General features: G+C 30.9%; 2 protein-coding genes across 2 annotated transcripts in view; both read left to right on the forward strand.

Moving 5' to 3' along the window:
• The first annotated feature begins 603 nt into the window (after window positions 1–603).
• Window positions 604–10,260, forward strand: LOC122269833 (apoptosis-inducing factor 3-like). The gene has a single exon (XM_071180785.1). It carries the CDS (start codon window positions 729–731, stop codon window positions 2,358–2,360), a length of 1,632 nt encoding a protein of 543 aa, XP_071036886.1. The 5' UTR covers window positions 604–728; the 3' UTR covers window positions 2,361–10,260.
• Window positions 10,261–12,098: 1,838 nt separating this feature from the next.
• The window catches only part of LOC107454243 (neuroplastin), a 71,532-nt gene continuing 64,595 nt past the window's right edge, over window positions 12,099–19,035 (forward strand). Inside the window, exons 1-2 of the mRNA XM_016071365.3 lie at window positions 12,099–12,246; window positions 16,115–16,420. Coding sequence (XP_015926851.2) covers window positions 12,186–12,246; window positions 16,115–16,420 — 367 coding nt within the window. The 5' untranslated portion in view covers window positions 12,099–12,185. The remainder of the gene's footprint in view (window positions 12,247–16,114; window positions 16,421–19,035) is intronic.

Here is a 19,035-nt window from a genome sequence, read left to right on the forward strand (position 1 = left end):
GATGTTCCCTAGTATGTGATATGCCCTCCCCTCACTGTAATTGTTGCTTGGCATCGTCTCTCCATGCTAAGCACCAGATTATCCAGGAGTTCTTGGGGTAAACGTCTACCCCTAGCGAACTTGAAGGAATCAAGGAGCATTCTCACTGTCTACGATTTTTTCGCATGCATTTTTTATTCGCGGAAAACTCGCTTATCAAGCACGCGCTTTTGTTCATGCGCTTCTAATCGCCATCTAGGAAATATGAGAACCTGATTTATGAATTATGTCTTCCCTTTAAAATAAAAGCCAAAACCACCAGATTTTCTTTTTCACTTGACGCCGATCGGTAGTGTGACAACAATATGCAGACATGCACAAAGAACTACATGATATATTTTGCATGATATATATCTACATATATTATTTATTACATGATATATATAATATGTATTACTTGATATATTTTGATCATGAAACACATACGTGTGCTTAAAAACATACGTACTCAACGCGTACAAGGGATTGTGTCAATTCCGTAAAAATAAAGACAGTAAAAATAACACTTTAGGGCATGTGGCATTCAAGGAAAAATATGGCGAAATGAACCCAATCAAAAATTTAACCTTAACTGAAACGTATATTCAATTCATAGAGACGCCACGCCCACTTGTTGATAATCTTGACTTGATATTGTTTACAAACATTCAGATTTACTCTGCAAGAAGAAAGTGACAACCAGCCTTAGTATGGGAGCTATTGGTTCAAAGAAACGTGAATATAAAATTGGGGAGAAATCTTCTGATTCCATAACAGATAAAAAAGTTATAGAAACAGTTGTTTGTCGCGATGATGATTTGGAAGATGGAAAAATGGCCGAATTTGAAATCAACGATACAAATAAAGTTTTACTGGTAAAGGAAAATGGAATTTATTCTGCTTTTGGAACTAAATGCCCTCATTACGGTGCCCCTTTAAAAAATGGCGTCCTTATTAATGGAAAAATTAGATGTCCTTGGCACGGTGCATGTTTTAACAGCAAAACTGGAGATATTGAAGATTTTCCAGGCTTAGACAGCTTACCTTGCTATCAAGTCAGCGTTGAAAATGGTGATGTTAAAGTTAAAGCAGAAGTTTCGGCTCTTAAAAATCATAAGCGGGTGAAAGAAATGAGTAAATATTCGCACATCAATCCTTCCACATTTGTTATTATTGGCGGAGGAGCCGCTGCGCAGGTTTGCACCGAAACACTGCGCCAAGAAGGTTTTAATGGCAAAATTATTTTAATTACTAAAGAAAAGCATTTGCCTTATGATCGCCCTAAGTTGAGTAAAGCTCTTGACACGAAAGCCTCTGATCTTTATTTGAGAAATGCCGATTTCTTTAAGAAAGCCGATGTGTCTGTGATGTTGGAAACAGAGGTAACTTCGATTGACACGAGCGAAAAATGGGTTGCTTGCAATAATGGCAAATTAAAAGTGAAGTATGAAAGCTTAATGATTGCCACTGGTGGTCAGCCTATTAGGATGCAGATTCCAGGCTCAGATTTAAAAAATATTTACTACTTGCGAACACCAGAAGATGGTAAATCAATAGTAAAAGCCTCAGCTGGTAAATCGGTCGTTATCATTGGTACATCTTTTATTGGTATGGAAGTGGCATCCTACTTAATGAATAAAGCCACTTCCATCCATGTAATTGGTCGCAGTCCCGTGCCTTTTGCTAAAGTGTTTGGATTGGATATTTGCAACCGCATTAAACAGTTATTTGAAGAAAAAGGTGTAGTTTTCCACTTTGAAAAAGATGTCGTCGAATTTGCAGGAGAGGATGGTTTACTTACAGGTATTAAATTTTCAAGTGGGGAATGCATACGAGCTGACGTATGCGTAATCGGTATCGGAGTAAAACCGGCCACCGATTATCTCAAAAGTTCTGGAATATCTATGAATGAGAAAGGTTTAGTGATGGTGGATGAGTTTCTGAAGACAAACATTGATGGAATTTATGCTTGTGGTGATATTGTAGAATTTCCATTGGCTACTTATGGTAATGTAAGAGTGAATATCAGCCATTGGCAAATAGCACAAGCACATGGAAGGGTTGCTGCTTTGAATATGGTAGGAAAAGTTACAGCTTTACAGTCTGTTCCATTTTTCTGGTGTGCAATGTTTGGCAAGAACTTTCGCTACGCCGGGTATGCCGAGAATTACGATGAAGTTATTATCGATGGAGATGTGGAGAAGTTGGAATTTGTTGCCTACTTTATTTCCAACTCAGAAGTGGTTGCAGTGTGCACTGCAAACAGAGATCCAGAAGCTGCAAAATTCGCTTCTCGCATTTGCCAAGGAGAGAAAATATTGAGAAATGAAATACATACATAACTGAGATTCAATATTTGATAATTAATCTATGTTTGTTATATAAGCTTTGGGTAATTGTTTTAGGGGGACCACAGAACATTGAATTTTTAAAATTTAGAAATTTCAGGGACTTTAAATGTCTGGAAAAATGAATTAACTTGGGATAGAGGTACCATTATTATTTTCAAAAAATTTCCTTCTAATATTTTTTTTTTAAATTAAACATTTATTTTTAAATGTTTTGTAAGTAAATTTTGTGTATTACAATTAGGCATAGCGAGGAAAAAATTTAAAAATTGTTAATCATTGCAACATCAAAGAAATTTGATAAAATCTGAGAAAAATTAAAGTAAATTTTTTTCCTTAGTGTTTGTGGCCATCCTGTTATTGCAAATAGAGTTTGTAATAATAAATTGCTTGCAATAATTTTTTAATGTGGTGTTTTCTAATAAAACAGGTCTTTTTCGAGCCTATGCATTTTTTGAAGATGTCATTTTAATATGGCATGATCAAAATGACTCCTGATGGAAGAAATCTTTAAATTAAAAACCCAAAAATAATGGATACACGATTTCCTTTTGGAAACTATGATTTGTGCTGATTGAAGAAACCAACAAAGTCTCTAATTTTTTTATCTGCTAATTTCCACAAGTTATAAAAATTGGTTCATTCTGTGATATTCGTATAGCAAAAGCAGACATGTGTTTGCTAGAAATAAGAAAAAAATTGTGTTGTGTTTATATGCTTGGGCCTGCGTTAGGGATTTCAAATTATTAACCGAATATCAAAAGTATTTGCTAATTTTCAAAAGTCTTTCCAAATCTTAACAATTTTTTATGACTGATTTTTTTCTCCATACGAAACAATTTTATGGTAGTTTGTTTCGGGCTTATATTATTTGGACTTGATTCTAATTGGTTATGTGGCCCGTCTACCAAAAATTACTGCAATTGAATTAAAAATACTACATTGTTTAGAAAAATTCATTTTGTTGTAATTTTGAGGATCGAGTTAAATATGTATATTTTTTTCAGTGGAAAGGATCATTAGCAAAAACATAGTTTTATTCGCCAAATTTAGGATTTTATCGCATTTGATGAGTTGGCAAATGCTTAACACTGGCCCTGTCTTGTGTTTACATAATATGCAGTATGTTTTAAAAAATAGAAATATTCTTCTATAGATTTTTTTTTTTTTGCTGTCACATTTTATGCATAAGCATACATTTGTTGATTTTTTTTCACTTTTACTCCATTTCTAATGCAGATTAATAGAAATATACTTCAATATATATATTTTTTTCTACCATGTTTTATGTACACATTTGTGCATAAAACTTATGAATTTTTTTTAAACATTTATTCCATTTCTAATGTAGATTGTTAAAAGGAATTAAACAATTAGAAGATTTATTTTAATATTTTTCAGAAACATTATATGAGTTTCTAAAATATTGTAAGGATTTAGTTAGTAATACTTTATTATTTAAAGAATCATACCAGTTAAAAAAGGATTTTAATGTGTTTAATAAATATGTAATTCTTTTTATAATTTTTAGCTTTAATTGACATTTTTTTCAATTTAAAATTTTTTTTCTGAATAAAACATTCTCTGTTTCTGCTATATTTTTCATCAGGAACAAAAAGCTTCATTTTTTTTAATGTTAATAATTTGCCTCAAAACATTCCATTTCTAGTGAATTAAAATTTCATTCTTAAAAGGGCCATAGACTTTTCTATGAGGAGGATATCCTTTTTGGTACCTGAAATGGTCACAAAATTTTCAATGTTAATATACTAATGGTTAACAGGCAAATTGAAAGGGTGAATTTTGTCACCACATGCAAAGTTTATTTTTTAAAAGAAGTGGAATAAGTGAACTGTACAGTGCCACAGCATGTTCTATTAGTGCCATTTGTGACAATAACAATTTGCTGGAATAGGTATGACTATGGGAATGTCACCTTTTTGTTGATAAATTATCAATGGGTTGAGTTTAAAAACTACTTAGTTTTTTATTGTTGATCAGAGCAGGATTGATAAAAATTTGTTTTTAATGATATTCACGTGTTTTTGATGGATTGTTTTTGATAGATGTAGATTTTATTGTGGTTAGATGGGTAATTCATTTGTTATTTTTTTTAGTTGTAAGGTGAAGATTCACTATTATTTTGAAGTATTATTGTTGATGAGTGAATGAATTTAAATTATACTTAGATCATTTATTTTTTCTTTGTTTAAAGCTGATTAATAAGAAATTGCATGTAATAGTATTCATACATTTTATATCTTTTGCTAGATTCTATTGTGGGTTAGATGGACATTTTAATTGTTAATTTTTGGCTGCAATGTGAATATTTGGAGATTGTAGCATTCAATCAAATGTTTTACCTGTTACTTTATTTTTCTTTTTTTTAAATTTCTAATAGCACATGTTGTTTGAAGAATTTTATTCTGAAATTGTTACTGTTTGTGCAGGATATTTAAGTCTCGGTTATTTCTGACAGCATTAAGCACTCCAGCTAATAACAATAATAATAAAAAAAAAAGTTAGAAATGAAGCAACTTATAATATGTATCAAATAATATCTAAAGCATAATTTACTTGTAATTTGAGCAGATCAATAATTAAGATCCATTTGAGGAGTAAAATTATATAAGTTATCTGAAAATAGCAGGTGATTGTTGCTTATCAAAAATCAACTTAGATCGAACATAATGATGGGTTTCGAAATATCTGTTCAAGAGAAATGTAAAAAATAGTATTTCTATATTTTAAAACAATTGTTAAATATAAACATTTTTTGACATAAACATTTTCACAAGCTATTCTACAAGTTTTTTTATTATAATTTAAATTTTTTAAAGTATTTTCTACTGATTATTTTTTTATATTTGTAACGTAATATTTTGTATTTGTAAAAAATTAAAGTTTATTGATGTAGAATTTAACAGTACAATATCTTTGCCAATTGTTATTTTTAAAGTGACAACTATATAAATTGTTATTAGAAAATAAACAAACATGTTATTAGCACTGCTTTATACAAATTAATAAATATTATGTAAATAAATTACTGCGCACATAAGTGTTTTGCTTCTAATCTTGATTGTTATATTATGTAAGGTTAGTTGCTATTTAATGTTGTATATCAGATTGATATTCTGAAACATCTTTTAAAATTACAGACAGAGCCGGATTAAGCATACGTTGGGGCCCTAGGCCATTCAAAATTTTGGGGCCCTTAGATAAAAAAATTTTCCTCATATATTTTTTATTTATTCATATATAAAAGTATTTATATATCTTTTCATTCAAGAAAGCATATTTAAAAAAAAATAAATAATGAAAAATTAAAATTTAATAAGTAATAAATAAATATGATTAACATTATATTAAAAAAATTATCGTATTTTATTAATATATATTTGAAATTGATTTTTTTTAAAAATATTATTTTTCTTAATTTTGTAAAATTTATTTAAAAAAAATCTATTTCAAGGGAGCCCCTAATCATTGGAGGCCCCAGGCCATGGCCTTGTCTAGACTAATGGGTAATCCGGCACTGATTACAGATTATAATTAGTCCTAGCAACCAATTTACCTTGGCCTCGATTTGGTTATAAATTGGCTCAATATGAGTTCGATAAGAAGATTCACCGAGGAACCGATATTGGGTTGTCTAGATTTTTCAATATTGGTCGCAGGAGGGACCTATATTGGCCAATATATTGCCTATTCTGACTTAATGAGTTTAAAATGTCGGGTGAATCTGACAATTTTATATAGAGCCGATATTGGTTGTGAACTGTAATATATTGGGTGTATTCGACAGTTCTATATATGACTAATATCGGATAAATAACGGCCTTTTGTACTCTTATTTAGCCAAGATTCCTGAATGTTGGTTGAATGAGGGCTCAAGTTATTTTCTTGCTAGGGAGAGAATTTTCTCATTTTCAACTTTATTTAAATTATAGTTATTATTTTATTTCCCATTATTATATACATATTGACCGTTATTATTTTTTTTTATTTAGTTTTAATATCTAGAACTAATTTTTATTTATTTTTCAATATTTTATTCAATTTATAATACTATTTAGAAAAAGTAAATTGTAAACTTTATAATTTAAAACCTTCCTAAGAATTTTAAGTTAAGATTTAAAAATTTATTTTGAACTTAACTTTTAAGTTAAAAATTATCTTCTGACGTTTGATGATGTTTAATTATTTTCTTGTTTTAAGTATTATTTGCCCTCTGGTGTTTCTGAAAATTGAGATTAATGTATGAGATTTTTCTCACAGAACCTTGCATCTCTATTTGATAGCAAAAGGAATCCCCGTTTTGTTATTCTGATAACAACTAGTTCTATTCACTAACTAAATTTGAGATGGTCAGTAAAAAGTACTTTAATATAAAAATAATAATAAAATCAAACAAAGGTGTAGGGTTATTATTTGTTATTAGCCAATTAATAAAGGTTAAACTTTAGGAAATAACTATTCACTAAAGGATAAATAACTATTCACTAACTAAATTTGAGATGGTCAGTAAAAAGTACTTTAATATAAAAATAATAATAAAATCAAACAAAGGTGTAGGGTTATTATTTGTTATTAGCCAATTAATAAAGGTTTTACAGAATTAAGATAATTTTAAATGTGTGTTCTTTTTTATCACTGACATTATTTTATTTAACAACTTATTATTCGGAACTTGTTAAAAGTTTTGTAATTAGAATTTTTATGACAAATTTGCCAAAACTAAGTGAACTGTGTGATATATTTTAGGAATCTCTTTATATTGTTATACCTGTTAATAACTTACAATGAATGTAATAAAGAAAAGCTACTTATATTGAATTGTTGCTGTTTCAACTGTGACTATGGAGCTTGATAATATTGGTATACAGGAGTCAGAATTTCTATAAAAACCTCAACTACAACCAGTGAAAGAAATTCAAAATATAATGAATTGCTTATAGTTAAATAAGTGCTTCTTACAAATATTTATATTTATTTAGTTGGTGCTGCAATTTTTTTTGCCATTTCAAGTAAGTCAACAATAAGATATGAAAATTGAGTCCGCTGTGATAAAATTATTTCAATAATAATGCATAATATGTAAAATGCAATGGTATAAAAGATTACAAATTTGTATAAAATTAATGGACAGTTCTTTTTTATTTTTAGAAAGCTTAATTTTTATAAAACTGAATTCTTCATTTGAGTGAATATTACTAGGTAAATCAAGTGTGAACAAGAATAAAACTTCTAAGAGGCGGTGCCGATTTAAAAGAGTTGATTTATTATCTTATTGCTACTTTTACTAATAAGACAGGAGAAAACTGAAATTGTTTGTTAGGCTATTGTTCCCCCAATTGCCTAAAACTAACATTTTCCATTTTTATACCTCCTTTCAAATTTATGAACAGCTTTCTTAATATTTGCTCCATGCATATGATATTTAAATTTGCAGTTGAAAGTTTTTTTTTTTTAAGAATGGATTCTGTGGACTACCTTTGCAGGTGTGAAAATAATAGAGAGATTTTACATTCTCACTTAGCATCTTGCGTGGTACACAAGCACTGTAGTTGAGATGGTTCTGTAGTAGCTGCACAGAATCTATTTAAAAGTGCAAAATCTCTCTGACATTCATGAGTATTGTTTTTGTTTCTGTCTGTGTCAATGGTCTGGTGTGTAATAATACAGAGTGATATTTTGAATTTTCTCTGTTATTAGATCTAAATACTTATTCTGTGATGTTATTTTGAAAGTTTTTTTCTAATTATTTTTTTTTTTCGAATCATATTTGTCTAAAATTATCGAACAAAGTTCTGATTCTGACAAATATTGTTGAAACATAATAAAATAACATGTTAAACGTCTTGTTGAAAACACTCAAATTACTTCGTTCAAGAACATGTTAAGAATAAGATGCAAATATGAAGCATTAATTTTTTCTGAAAATTCTTTCAGTGGATTGTAATTGAATGTAATATGCTCTGCATGTGCTTTAGAATTGATTTTTTGAAATTCGCTATTTAAAAGGGAACTGCTGTGTTTAGAAAAAATATTCTGTAACACTTCTCTGTTCCCGGGAAAGTTTATGAAATTCCTCTCTGTTGCTATGCAACTGAAAAAAAGGACAAAATTTTTGATTATTGCTAACCAGCTTGGATTATCACAGAAGAAAACCATTTTTTGGTTTGACATGCATCTCTACAAAGATTTTTTATTTTTATTAATTAGTTATAAGTACAAAGCTGCTACGATGTACTTTTTTGCTTAAAAAACAATTATAAAACAGTATTCCTCTATTTATCTAAGTGATATTGGTTTATTATTATTGATAATTTATTTTCTATTTTAATATGAGGAGTGACAGTCATAAGGTACAAACCAATTAAAATCTGGTATGTTTACAATAGTTTCAGAGTTTAATGAAAATTTATTTGTCGAAAAGTTAAAGTAATGCTTTTTTTTTAATGTTTCTACAATTTCAATATTTTTGAGTTAAAAACTTTAATTTTAAGAGCTGGTGTATTAATCCAGTGTTATGATTATTTATGTTTTAATTTATAATTTAAGTACGATAGTTTTTAATTCATACTATTCAGGAATCAGTGTCCTTAATGTTGTTGCAGGTTGGTAAAAAAAAGAAAGAATTATTGAAATTTAAAAATTTACTTTTTTACTTAAAAGTTGAGGTAGTGATTTTTTAAAATACTTTTAAAATTTAAATATTTTTGAGATTTAAAACTCCATGATTATATATTTTTTTAAATAGTATTTCCTTTTCAAAAGAATGGAAGGCACTAGTACTGGATTGTGGATAGTGATATATTTTTATGCTAAAGTGAGATTGCATTATTTATTTTCGTGCTTGATTATACACTTTGTTAATAAAATGGGCGTCTCAAGGTTACGTAATTTCCACACTCCATTACCATGGCTTTGGTAAATCTTGCTTTCTATGCTAGTACATTTTAGTACAAAGTACAAACTTGGAAAATACTCGCCTGTGGGAAAAGTAAGATTTACCAAAACCATGGTGACGGAGAGGGAGAAAGTGTGGAGAATGAGGAAATAGTGTAACTTTGAGATGCCTATTTTAGTTACAAAAAGTATAGTGTTCCTAACTACTTGTAAAGTGATATCCCACTTACTGTAACTTGTAGTTTAATTTATTATTAGTGATATTTTTTTTTAAAAAAGGAAGTTTTATTCTAATTTTTTATGATTTAATTTTTTTTCTTTTACTTTGTGTTGATTATTTATGTATGCTTAATTTTATTGAACGAAAATTGCCAAAAGAGTTATGCCATTTCTTTATGAATACAAATTGTTAAATAAGATGTATTTAAAAAAACCAATATTTTCCATCTTGTCATTCATAGTTTAACAGAATATATTTTAATTGTTAAGTCACAAATTAGAGTTGTGGAGTTGATAGTTGGTCAGAAGGTGGCTTTAGATTCCAAAATTAAACTCTATTAAAATTTTAACTGAACCCCAGTAAAAGTAATTGATATAATTACTAAATAAATGTTTATTTCAAGTAACATATTACTACTATTTTTATGTTAGATTATAGTAAATGTTTTTTTCTTCTAAATAATATTTGATATAACAAACATTTATTTAAAAAAGTTAAAAAGTTGTTAATCTATTTGATAATCAACTCCCTGCGAAATGGTCTTCAACTTTTGACTCCACAGCCCTGGTTATAAAACAATGTGATGAGAACTTTTGTTGCTAATTGTGCTCACAAAGTGCTTTGGAAAATAATACATATCTTCTTTGCAATTGTTGCTTTTGTTTAATTATTTGAAAAGCATGTTTTATATATGTAATAATCAGAATTTAGCTTATTTTTACTCTACTTAACCGACTGTAATAAAACACGTTTTATTAATTGTGTGTATTCATTTCATATTTTACCTTGCTTAACTTTTAAGCAGTTTCGTGATTTTTCTTTTTTCAACTGTTCAACTGGCTAAGAATTGGCAATTTCGGCGAAAATTTCCAATTTTTTTTTTTTTTGTTTTTTTAAATTTGTAAGATTTGAACCTTTGTTTCTTCGCTTGCATCTCTTTAAATTTTATCTCCGATGTTTAGATTCTTGATTTTTTTAAAGTGTTCAAACTGGGTAAAAATTGGCAATTTTGGCGAAAATTTCGATTTTTTTATGAACTTTCGTTGAAAAATTATACAATTTTAATACTGTTTTGCGTAAATGTCTGAATAATAAAAATTTACTGTTTAATAATAAAAATGAACTGTTACTGTTCTAAATTTTACTGTTTAATAGAATAAGCGAGATATAAGTAAAATTTTTGGTCGGGGGAAAAAATTTAATTTTCGCAAAGTACCTGGACCCGGTAAAAATTTAGAACCTGGTACAGCTCTACTAAAAAGTATACGCATTTTGGATCCCAATTGAATATCTAAAGAACGAGAAAAATAAAATGTCATCAAAATTCCCCAAATGCAACCGAAGATAGTGAAAGGGACTAAAACATGAAACCTGTTCGGTTGCGAAGAAAACAGAAGTTTAAATTCAGAAATACCTCTAAGTTTTTTTTAAGGTAATCGAGTGTTTTTCAACGTAATGCAACCAAGTGTTAGTCTTTTTCATTACATTTAACTGATTAGTAATTTGACAGCTTTCTTACGACCCATGATTCCTATACATTTTTTTTAAAAGTAATTGTAAGAATATGAATAAAATTGTGGTTATTCTGTAGCACATCAAACTATACCGTTAGAACCGTGGTGGCTTGGCGGATAGAACGTTCGCCTTCCAATGAGGTGAACCGGGTTCGAATCCCACCGATGGCTGGTCGATACGAATTCCGCACCCGTCTCGCACCGACCACAGTGCTGACGAAAAATATCCTCAGTGGTAAACGGATCATAGGTTAGAGTCGCCTTGGTGTAAGACTAACCTTGGGAATTTTTCGTGGTTTTCCTCTTATGCGGATTAGTTCCATCATAAAATTTCACCCAATACTTGACCCAGGTTCTCTAGATTGGGATTACAAGTTTGCGGAGTTGAACATTAGTAGCCCGAAATTGTGTCGGCTGTTCAAGGTCGGTTATAAAATTAAGTAAAACGATACCGTTACTGATTTCATTATGAATAATGGGTTCATAATTGTATGTGGCTGAGTTCGTCAAAAGGGGAAAGCATGAACCAACTTTGAAAAACATTTTTAAAAAATCATAAATTTTAAAAGCGTAATTTTCCTGAGAACATTTAATGCATAAAAATTAATCTAATCGTTAGTGTTATAAAAAAGTAAAAAACGCTGCAATTTGCATTGCTTTTAATAGGTTCTATCAATATCAATAGTTTTCTTAAAATAATCAATTGTAAGATAAAATTTAATGAAATGTATAATATTTGAGTATTAAAAAATAAAATTTGAGCAAAATCTATTTATCAATTCCTGAAAGGTGTTTTTTTTTTTTAATATAAAAGTAATTTTGATTTTTTTTAAAAATCGAATTTATTCCTCCGTTGAAGTAATACAGAACAACAATAATAAAAATCGTCAAAATTGGATGAAATCGCCATTTTGGTATGGAGTACTTTAACATAGAAGAAAAAATATATTATTTTTACTTCACAAGATGCGTGAGAGAAAACACGTGACACATCAAAAACCCCTTTTTAAAAATTTTTGTTAAGATAGGGGAAGCGTCAAGTATTTCTGGAAACACGGTCTTGAAGTAGTCCGTGTCTATTTTTAACTAACTGAACGACACACTTGAATATGTAGTTATGTGGCTTTGTCTCTCTCACTTTCCCTCAGTAAACACTCCTCAGCTGGAATAATGTCCATTTTCCACACAAAAATGAAATGTTTTTCTGCACTTGTGTTTGTTTTGTTAATGAGTAAGTTTTCATTTGTATTCTTTCTATTTTTAAAGGAATTTAAATTCTCATTAGAAGCTTATTATTAGAAAATGAGTCTCATTAGCCTGTTTATCTAACTATTTGCATACCTTCAGTTTTTGAGCAACTCTTTTGTGTTTCCACTTGCATATTCGTTAATAAAAAATATAATTCTACGAAGAGGGTAGGTTGGGGGGGGGGGGAATTCTGGCTGACATTGTAGTATGAACCTAATACTACGTAAACATCAACAAGCACGCTTTTTCTATAGTGCTACCAGAATTCTCGATTGCTGCTATATTTTACGCAGCACGAACGTTTTTTTTTTACCCCGGGAAGAGGTGAGTTTTAAATTAAAAACCATTCCAACCATATACCTTCAAGATAAATAATATATTCGAGTTTAGTTCTTCAAAATTCATAAAAAAGAGGTTTTGCTTCTTGCTCTTATCAAGAATTTATGCTGTCCAGGTGCTATTAACTTACAAAGTGACATTTTAACAAAGTGACATTTTTTCGCGAACAACAATAAATAGTTACTAAAGAAGTACATTACTTTATGTCAGAAAAAAAAACATGTTCTGTACAGGATGTAAACTATTTATAGATATGTTTTACCAATCATATTCAAATAGATTCCGATGCGTTCATTACCGCCTTCCTCAGTAGTGATTCGTTAGATTTGAAGAGTTTGTTTCCTTGTTTAAATATTACATTGAAACGACGATTGAACAGACGTCATATTTAACTAGGAATCCTAAAGATATAAATAATAAAGACGGTCAATGCCGAACACTATACGTTTGTCGGTCTATGCTGACCATAATGTTTTTTTAATGTTGAACTCAAAATTTCGTTTGCAAAATGTTCATTAACACACGACATCCTTGAAGAATTAACATCTAAGCATTTCATGGAATTAAGATAAAACAAATAATCAAACGATTATAAAGAACTTCATAAATTCAATTGAAAATAATAAAAGAGAGTGATAAACTCATCAATCTAACTAGTAGTTATGTTTTTGTGCCGTGGCGTGGTGCTAAAACAGTTATGGCCAGTGTGTTGCCATTTTGGCCCGCATTAATAAAAGAACGCATTGTCTTTATATATTCTCTAGCAATAGAGTATTATCGTGGAAAGTCTGTATAGATTTCTCTGTGGTTAATAGATTTTTTTTAAAAAAAAAAACATTTTTTTTTATCTTTCAGACTGCATAAGTCTTAAGTCTATGGAACTTTAAAATGATTGACATTTTCTAATTCCGATAGATTTCCTCACTCTCAGATTTATAGTTCACAATTGGGGAGGTATCAGATCAGTTTTTTAACTAACTCGTATTAGCGCAGTTAAAATAAAACTTAATCCCGATACAAAAACGAAGAAAAAAAAAATCTGCTGCTCTAAGCATTTTTTCTTTTCTTTTCTAAGTGAGGGGAGAAAAGTTGAACGACTTCGGGTTTTGGCAGAGGGGGAAGAATCTATGATCTTTATTGGCATTGTTTTAAACGGAATCGCAAAAGATCAATCTCTAGACCAGGAGTTTCCAACTTACATGGGATCGGGGGCCCGCAATTAAAAACACCAGTCAAATGGCGGGCCACATCTTTATCAAAATTTTATATGGGACTCTTTTATGTTTGAAGGAACATTAAACATTGCTGTACATTAACAATTAAAAATTTTTTCGACTCATTAGGAATTATAGCAGAAAAAAGAGAAGAAAAAAAATTCTCGAGCATCTGAAATTAAATTTTTTTTTCTTTTCCGCTCATGTGATATTCAATTCAAGGAATTTAAATAAAACATGATATTCATTTCCCTCATTTATGCGTTTTAAAATTTACAGATATAAATAATAACTTCCAAAATGAGTGGTTTCAAAAAGTTAAATGGGGGAATTTCTTCGAGAAAATTTCTGAAACGCACATACTAAATTATATGCACAAAATACAGTAGAACTCGTTTATAACGAGCTCGGATTTAACGAGAAGTCGGATTCACCGAGGGAAACGAGAATATTTGATTGGATCAATGTTAACTCTATGGAACAGAAGTCGCTTTTAACGAGCAAGACCCGGTTTTAGCGAGCAATATTTTTCTGTCTTGCAATCTTTTTTCTCATCTTTCTAGTCTTTCTGTCTTATCTTTTTTTCAAAATGATAAGAAATGTGCGCGAAATAAAAAAAAACGCGATTAAATTAATTAATGTAATTAGAGTAAGTAAGTATTANAGCATTTTATACAAAAAAAAAAAAAAAAAAAATGACAGCTAATATATTTTAGTTTGCGGGCCACAAAAAAAGGCTTCGAGGTCAGGATGAGGCCCGCGGACTGCTCTAGTCAATGGCATTATAATTTAAAAGTTTCAAAGGTTTTATGCACAAGAAGTACAATTTTGCACTTTAAGCAGTTAGAGAGGTAAGGTATTGTTACATACATATTTTTTTTGCGATGAATTGAAGGAAAGTTTACGCTCAACAATAGGATTAATAAATAGAAAAGTTGACAGATTTTTGAATTTAAAAAATACTGTTTTTTGTCTTGCACTTTTGTACACTTTTTACACTGTTATAAGAAAGCTATTTAGGCAAATGAGGCATTGTTTCTGATGTATTTTTTACGCTGCAATGAAAAAGAATAACTCGAGTTTATCGGATAAATAGTTTAGAAGTATATTAGTCAACGCGTAAATGAGTACCACCTCAAAATTGTAAAAACCGCTGCAACTTTTGAACTATTTGTTCCATCGTCCCGTATTGGGTCTCACTTGATTTGCACAAAAAATAACCGATAAAACAATAATACTTAACTTTTCAATATAACAATTTTACCTCGCGTAAATGGAAGCCAATCATTGCTCATTTTGTAAATAATTTCAGTGTAGTATTCGGGGAAAGCTAACTATGGCAAGCTGATATCCTCCTCTTGGTTGGCAAAGGATCATGGGATATAAATTTCTCGCTGTCAAGTTACTGTGAGACAACATTTTCATGGGGCAGAATTTTAGATTTTAAAATGATGTTAGGAAGTATTTCAGACGGACAAAAGCATTGAGAGATAGAGCCTATAAGACAGCAAAAAATTCGCGGGGAAAAAATTTAGTCGAACATAAATTTGTTTAGACAGAATTTTAAAAGGACATAAATATCAAGTTATCAATAAAGATCTTCCGATGGACAGAAGTGTAAAAGTATTTATAGAGTACTTATCATAGTATTTCGCAGTATCAAAAACTAGTTGGAAAAATCGTAAAGCGTATAATTCACCTCCATTTAATCAGGAGCTTAATGCAAATCAGAAAAAAAAAGTTTATATTTTCAGGTAGTGTGTCTAAATCGACAATCGGATAATTCACCCCAGATAATCGGGGTCCACTGTAAATTTCACCATATTTTCAGATAGTGTATCATTATCGGATAAAGTACAAGATGGATATTTTATAATCGTCGTTGAACGGCCGACCCAAATTTTGAGTTTACGGCTACTAATGTTCAACACAGTAGCTTTGTGATTTTGAATACAACCTAGAAGGCAAAGGAACTCCTGTATCAAGTATTGGGTGAAATATGCCTCCGTGGAGGACTTTTTGATGGAACTATTCCGCATTTGAATTACATGGAAAGGAAAACTACGAAAACCTCCCACGGTTAGCCTGACGGCAAGGGAACTCTAATCCACTATCTGTCTGCCACTGAGGATCACCACTGTCATTTACGTCACCACTGTGGTCGGTGCAAGCCGGGTGCGGAATTCGTATTCTAGTCATCGCTGGGATTCGAACCCGGTGCACCTCATGTACGAGGTGGATAATTCAGCCCCGGATAATCCGGAGTCTACTGTAACAAATATATTCCTATATTTTTAGGTAGTGTGTCATTCGGACTCCGCCACAGTGTCCACTACGAGGGAGAGAGTGAGGTGTTGGAAGGGGAAAAGTTCCGGATAGTGTGCGTGATGAGCCGGCAAGACGTACCAGGTTGGACATTAAACAGTTCTGTCGTTATCACGGAAGATAACGACCTCGGATATAACGTTCAGGAGAGAGAGAAAGATGCTTTCCACTGGGAACTCAGTCTGAGTGCGGAAGAGGCGCAACTGCATCACAGCGGAGAGTACCGATGCAACAAGTACAGCAGGGATTTCCACTCTCTGTACATCAAACCGAGATTTGGTAAGAATAACCCTTTTGAATTCACAAAACAATACCCAGTGCTCCCCCCCCTACAATATTTATAAATGCACCCTATCTTAGACTTTATAAATTATATTATGAAAAAAAAAAGCTATGAAGATACATTTGGGTATTTATAATCATTCATTATGTTTTAATTTAAATTATTTTTATTTTAATCAATAAGGAATTAATAATTGCGATGGAAAAGCGGAATTTAGGAAAGTACTAAATTGGAACATGGTATACATTTACCACATTAAAATGAAATTCATCTTAACAATACGGGAAAATAACTCACTATCGTATAATAATTTTATTCAAAGTTTAATTAAGGGTTATCATTATTTGTAAAGCGAATTAAAATACATCTTACAAAAGAAAAAAACAAACATATTGCGATTCAAGTAGTTGGGGTCCCTTTCTTGAATGAAGGGTTGCACGCCCAAAGACATAGTATGATAATATTGACACAAATATGATAATATTAATACAAAAAAGCACGTCAAAAGTGATTACTATTTGCAGAAATCTGAGCTCTCGAGTCATTATTTTGTATGTATTAAAAAGATCGAGATTTACCTATGTCACGAAAACATGATCAAAAAGCTACTTAGAGTACTTAGATAAACTATAAAATGAACACAAATAAAGAGTTACAAAAGTGATTACTAAAATTCTAAATTCACGCATCATAATTTTGTCAAATTAAAGATATTAAAATTTTAAACTTTGTAGATTTATAACGATAACCACCGAAAAAAGTTATTCGTAAACTAAATTGATTTAGATTTGGCTTGTTCTAAACATAAATGCGCCATTCAAAATTTCTGATATTCTTTATTTTCCAAAACAAAAAAAAATTATTATAGTTTTTTTTATATTTTTATTATTATTGTGTTCAGATGCTTGCGCGGACCGCATATTAGAAGCAGATTGTGCACCTCTATCATAGTGTAATATTTCAGGATCGTGCACCCTCTAACCTCGTGTACTGCCGGGGTTGCGGGTGGAGGGTGGTATTTCTAACCAAAGCATTCTTTTCGCCAAAATTCAATGGCTGTCTGGTAATACGGAAACAAGTAAAAGCGCATTGCCACTTTTCTCGCCCATTTAAGTGAAATCTGGTCTTATAGGAATAGTGAATGGATGCTCACTTTTTTTTCCTATTGCTTTATTGAAATTACATTTGCAGGCTTGTTTGCTCAATTTAGGTTTATAAACCTATGTGAAGTAGAAGGACAGAATTTAGAGAAGGACATCAGCCACGGGTAGGGAGGGATTCAATCGCATACCGTTTGGTGGCGATACCGCTCGGCCAAGGAAAAAAATATTGTGTTAAAATATTTTGGGATTGAGATTCAGTTATAAAAAGATTTAGCTTAATAACTAGAAAAGATTTGATCATTAAGCACTGATTTTAGCTGGAAAGTGAGTGGGGATTTTCAAAATTTTACTTAATGTTAAGAAATGGCCATAAGCTTGTAATTTCAGCATTTAAATAACCGATATTATAAATTCCGCATTTATAAATACAAATAAATTCCAGGAGAAATGATCTAATGAACGAACGTTTAGCGTACAAAACAAAATAGCTCCCGAGTGTCTTCTCCCCTTCTTGGCCACACACAACCTTTACTGTTACCCACATTTATCAAAACAAGCCTCTTTCCATTTTTTCTCTGTATTTTCTGAAGTTATAAGAATATGGCTTCATGAATCACGGGTGAGTAACTAGCGTACCATCGACGTTTAGAAATTAATACATTTGGTGGGAAGTATACTGACCACGACTTTTATAAAGGGTTAAGTATTTACTCACACCCCTATTTGAAATAGTTAACCCGACCTCGGTCGTAAGCCTAATCACCGACAGACAAATTGGCGGCGTGAGTTCTGTAGTCCGACATTAGTCTCCTAGAATCTGTTGGAGTTAATAAGTTGTTGTGAATTTGGCAAAAATGGAAAATCACATAGCACGACATTAAAGAGCAATATTCCACTATGTCAAAAACTAAAAGTTTTCAATCTGTGTGTGTTACTCACCGAACAAAATCGCACTCACGTAACTCACCGAACAAAGTTGAAGATCATATTTCTCATCATCCAGGAAAAAGTTACTACTGCTATTTTAAATTAATTCTCTGGATGACAACGAAATCTTTTATTTGTTTTTATATTCTTCGCTTTTGGTTGTTTTCTCCTTTTTATCGAATAAACATATTTTCTTACTTTGTGTTGCTCTAAATTTTTGAATGGATCTGTCAAAGAAAATTAAAAAACAAAAACAAAGCTTGACTGCCTTAGACTCTAGACCAGAGGTCGCCAAAGTGGTCTATATAGACCCCCATTGGTCTATTTAACATAAGCGGGGGTCGATCTGAGCCAGGGGGTCGAATGGGGGTCGATCCGAAGAGGAAGGGTCAATTGGTCGAAGGATTATCAGTATTTTTCAGATATGTGACAATTAGAAATAAAAGAAGAAGATTTGGAAATATATACAGGTAATCTTCAAAAATTGAGCGACGATTTTAAACTGCGTTTTGTTGATTTGGAAAACATTGACATCCCTGATTGGATTATTGTGCCATTTTCTGCTCAAATTGAAAACGTGG

Source organism: Parasteatoda tepidariorum, chromosome 5 (assembly GCF_043381705.1).
Source record: "Parasteatoda tepidariorum isolate YZ-2023 chromosome 5, CAS_Ptep_4.0, whole genome shotgun sequence".
NCBI lineage: Eukaryota > Metazoa > Arthropoda > Arachnida > Araneae > Theridiidae > Parasteatoda > Parasteatoda tepidariorum.